The sequence below is a fragment of the Cebus imitator genome, unplaced genomic scaffold, assembly GCF_001604975.1.
Source record: "Cebus imitator isolate Cc_AM_T3 unplaced genomic scaffold, Cebus_imitator-1.0 Scaffold307, whole genome shotgun sequence".
Taxonomy (NCBI): domain Eukaryota; kingdom Metazoa; phylum Chordata; class Mammalia; order Primates; family Cebidae; genus Cebus; species Cebus imitator.
This window is the reverse complement of record NW_016107622.1, coordinates 1,913,697-1,918,795: the sequence shown is the minus strand read 5'-3', so window position 1 is coordinate 1,918,795 and position 5,099 is coordinate 1,913,697. Positions and strand designations below refer to the sequence as shown.

General features: G+C 36.2%; 1 protein-coding gene across 1 annotated transcript in view; it reads right to left on the bottom strand.

Moving 5' to 3' along the window:
• Positions 1–5,099, bottom strand: part of RAB32 (RAB32, member RAS oncogene family) — a 15,687-nt gene that overhangs the window by 2,081 nt on the left and 8,507 nt on the right. The window contains exon 2 of the mRNA XM_017503251.2: positions 3,168–3,445. Within this exon, the coding sequence (XP_017358740.1) occupies positions 3,168–3,445 (278 nt within the window). The remainder of the gene's footprint in view (positions 1–3,167; positions 3,446–5,099) is intronic.

The following is a 5,099-nucleotide window of genomic DNA, read 5'->3' as shown; positions in this document are numbered from 1 at the left end:
AAAAAAAAAAAGAAAAAGAGGTTCTCTCCTTTCCCATTTATTTATTCATTTGTTCATTTTTATCATGGATTACTACTTCACTCTATAAGTTGAACCCATTGTAATAATTATTTGCATTGTTGCTAGAATTGTCTTACATGTTTGGAGCTTGTATGGCAGTATCCTGTATCTTCGTGACATGTCCCCATCAATTTGTGAGCACTTCCTTAGTTCCTGGCACCACGAAATATCTCAGGCGTATCTTTACTTTCCTTATCCCAACTGCCCTAAAATCAGGCATTTCTCCAGGGATTCCCATTCTTTTTAAATGAATGATGTTTAAAAACTGTGTATTTTGAGCACTAGGTAAGTTCATTGGTTCTGTGGTGTCATTGATTTTAAGCCCTCTCAGCAGGTATGGCTAGTAAATATATGTATGGATACACACATGTACCTATATCGACTTCTTTATCTCTTTGTTTACACATGTGTATACATACATATATCTATACACACACATACATATATGCATATACTCTCACACACACACACTCACATATGAAACCTGAAGCTCATATTAGTGTCTAATCCAATCCAACACCACAAGGTTCTTTGTAGCCTTTTCCCTTATTTGTAAAGCCTTTCTTAGACAACAAGATAGCTAAAGGAGCTGTGCTATTTACAGGCATCTTTCATAGCACTGAAACAAGTTTTTTATTTATTTATTTTTACCTCCACTCCCAAGGTAAGTGTTAACTTTAATTCAAGTATCGATCTCATGAATGTCCAAGTGACATTCCGTCCCAGCTATCCCCATCATATTAAATAATTATAAAATTCCCTAACTGCATTTGGAAGCAGTTGATTAAAATTCCAATATGTTACTGTAATTAGTCACATGTTAGTGTAATTCTCACACGTTAATATAGTTAGTCATAAAGTTTCATATTTCATATTGCCATAAAGGTGAAATGATGAAATGTATTTTCAAAAGTTACCTATGTTTCTAGTAAAATTCAGATGACTTCAATTCAAGCAAAAGTCAGATCTGAAGTTAGCTGCTGGCCAGCTCAGAAGCGTACCTATTAGTGACATTTAGGCAGTACTTTAAGCCTTAACTCTAAGATTTTTAAGATTACCATTATTCTCTTAGAACACTCCTGCTTTACTGCTAAGGAAATTCTGTAGAAGCTGCTTCTATTATATCTGTAGGGACGCACAGGGCACACTGAAAACTTTTACTCTTAACCAGTGTTGTACTTTTCACCTCTGCGTGTAATCCTATCCATACATATGATGAAACTGATGACTTACACAGTCACGAGCTACAAGTCACATGATGTCTTCCATCTGAGGGCAAATCTGGATTACCTGAAAGATTAAATAAAGCCTAAAGGGGAATTTTGTCTATCACTTGTAAAACTCCTCCACCAAAATGCATACTCGCATAAGCACTTACATTTACTGCCTTTTTTTTTTCTTTTTTTTTTTTTTTTAACAGCAAAGTCTTGCTCGAAAAATTAGCTGGAATTTTTTTTTTTTTTTTTTTTTTTAACAGCAAAGCTGTTAAGTAGAGCAAATCACCCAACAGGCATACAGAGCGGACAGAGGGCTGAGTGACAAGAATAAGTCCTTCTCTCTAAGAAGTCTGTCCTTCTGTGACTTTCTCCTTCACTTCAGGTTAAGTGCTCCTATAGCATCCCTGGGCTTCATCTTTAATCTTTCTTCTACCACATTTTATTTATGAAAAGAAATTTTAAGATGCTATATTTTTTCAAACAATTAGCTTCTAGCTTAGAAGTGTGCATTTCTGCTTCCAGTAGACAGTCTTTTTTTCCTAGTGACTCCGCCACTGCCCAGTTTTGGAGTAGTCTCCCTTTTGCGCAATCTCTCTCATTGTTTTGCTTTCATCCTGTACATCATCACGGGCATCAAGTAGGTTTTCAATCTAAGGGTGAGTTTCTAGTAGAGCTAAACCTAATCTGATAGTAAATATCCAGAAAGAGGTAGGTGATTTGGAGGAACGATGATACATATATACATATATAAAAACACACACAAAATCCACAGAACACAAACTAAAAGCTAGAACTGTGCTAAGAGTTCGACAAATTTATGGTCTAATGTTTATCTGTCATTACAGAATTTTTCAAACATTTCATCATTCTTACATAAATCTGATTGTCACTAACCCCCCTTATATGAAATTTCCAATGCTTATAACTCCCCCTCAAAATTTTATGTATGTATAATTTCACTTTTTTTCTATATCTAGACTAAGATTTTTTTCTTCTTTTTTGAGATGGGGGTCTCACTTTGTCATCCAGGCTGGAGTGCAGTGGCTTGATCTCACCTCACTGCAACCTCTGACTCCCATACTCAAGTGATCCTCCCACCTCAGCCTCCCAAGAAGCTAGGACCACAGGCATGTGCCACCATGCCCGGCTACTTTTTTTATTTTTGGTAGAGACGGGATTTTGCCACGTTGCCCAGGCTGGTCTCGAACGATCTGCCTGCCTCGGCCTCCCAAAGTGCTAGGATTACAGGCATGAGCTACTGTGCCCATGACTTAACAGCCACTAGACTGTTAAGATTTTTGAAAGCCAAGTTAGTGTTCTATTTTTTCCTTCAGAAAACATTTTATCCAGCTTTCCATAATAGACAAAATTAAAAAATTCTCATTCTATTATTTATGAAGCATACCACAACTGTTTATGCTTTCCTGTTGTTTAAAATCTTTTGTACACAGTTAATATAAAACTCTTCAAACATCATCTGAATAAATCTCTCAGATCTTTTCACATGGTCACCAGAGGCATCTTCCTGTATTCATTCAGCCTTTCATGAAAACCCAAAATTCTTGAGCTTGACAATACCTCCATCCACTCCAGTTGAATGAGAAGTACCTCAGTTAAAAACTCAAACTCACAGAAAATGTCATTTGCTTTTTACTCTAAATAACTCTTTTTGTTTTGATGGAAAATCTGCCCTTCTATTCACTTCCCCATTAGCCAATCTGGAAAGCAGTCCTGCTGTGGATGGAAAGCAGCTATAACACATCCATGTTACACTTCTCATTTTCCAGACTTTCAAAAACCGCTCACATAAATACATCTAAATACTTTAAAGTTACAGCTGAGATTTATGAGCTAGAAAGCAAAAGGCGCATTACGCAAAGCAGGTCTCACCTTTGCAGAGGTTTCAAACCATCCGGTGAAGCCATGTTCTTTGCAGAATTGGTCCATCTGGGAAGGACTCTGGCTAGTGTCCCTGTTCTGGTCACATTTGTTAGCCAAGAGGACAGCAGGAATAGGGCTGCCATTTGGAAGATGAACTTTACTATCCAGATCGCTTTTCCATTTTAAAACTGCCTCAAATGTGGAACTTCTTGATATATCAAAGACTACAAAAGCACCAACAGCTTCCTTGTAGTATACTCGGGTCATGTTGCCAAATCGCTCCTGCCCTAGATGTAAATATAGGAAAACATTAAAAGCTTGTAATTCAGACAGAGCCTATGTTTAAGTATAACCCCCTTTACCCGAAGAGCAATACTATGAACAAACACCTCCCATTCCATAGCAACACAACCTGGTGTGATTAAGGCTATCCATATAGACTATGACCCATACAGCAGACGTGTCTCATAATTTGGTTTGAGCACATAATGAACTAGTTTTATGTTCTGTACAACATATTCTCCATAGAAACAAATATGACAATATTTAAAGCTATAAAGTCTGTCATTTTTTCCAACTTCTCTCCCTTTAGTCTAAGAGAAGAGAGGTACTAAAGGAAAACATGAAGCTGGAAGTAGAGGAGAAAGAGACAAGAATAGAAGAAGTGAGTCCTGCAGGAAGGCGATAAGTGCAGTGGGCAACATGCTAGTCGAATAGATTAGGGCTGGACATAAGATAAAGCAGCTCATGTTCTCAACTCATCTCTCCTTCATATCTCTAGCCCATACCCACTGCTGACTCAATATGCAACATATCACTCCTGTAAGAAGTAGACACGTGAAAATCCATTTCAGAACAAAAAGCACAACTGGTTGTGTTATTACAAGAATCAATTTCTGAGTTCTTCAAATATCATTGTACTTTTAAAATAATTTAACTTATGTTAAACACTTCAGGAAAAATCTGCTTTGTACATTACATAGGACTTTGCAAAGCATTCTCTTACTGTCTGCTATCGTACTAATCTTTGGCATAGGAAAGACCCTTCTTTTCATGTGACAGATGTAACAACAGGCAAAGGAAAGGGATGCTTGGCCAGGATTACAGCGGCACTGACTAAAGAAGACAGGACTAGAATCTAGGTCTTCTGACTCCCACACACCTATAGAAGTATGATGTTAGCCTTTCGGAACTACCTTGCAGTTTGCTTGACTTAATTACTGACTACAGTATGAAGAAAAAATGATTGGCAATCAATGCACATCTAAGATTTATCACTCTGTTCTATGATAAAGATACTTTCCTCTTGAAACACATGAGCAACAGTCTTTATCTATATTTTATTGATATATTTTATCTGCAGAGATGTAAAGATATCCCAAAATATAAAATTCTTCTTTCTCCGAACTCTACAATTCAGTATAATTTTATATATTGTTTTAGGGAATAATGCAAGAAGAATAAAACAATGGTCAAACATGAATGGATAAATTTAAAGTTTCTTTGTTTTGTGATGACTCCTCATATGGTTTAACTGAAGCTGTATTGTAATAGTCCAAAGGTCTAAATTTTACTGGAACATATGGTCACATATGAAACCCCACTATTACGTTCATATCTTATTGCAATGCAAATCTGACCAATTATATAGTTCATTGGCTCATAATTCTGACATGTATAAAAACTTATATGATATGCCAACCGTTCAAAATTACTATTCTACAGAAAGGCTCTATATGCATTGAAATGATTCAGACTCCAATTTTGAATGCAGGGCACACATTACCAACCACTTCCATTTTTATATATTTTAATTATTGAATATGAAAGGACTAAGTAACAAGATACAACAGTCTCAAATCAGGAAAGATTGAAAAATTAAGAAACCTAGAAGTTAACAAAGAGTTGTTAAACTTTACTGACTGTTGCTTTTTTTTTTTT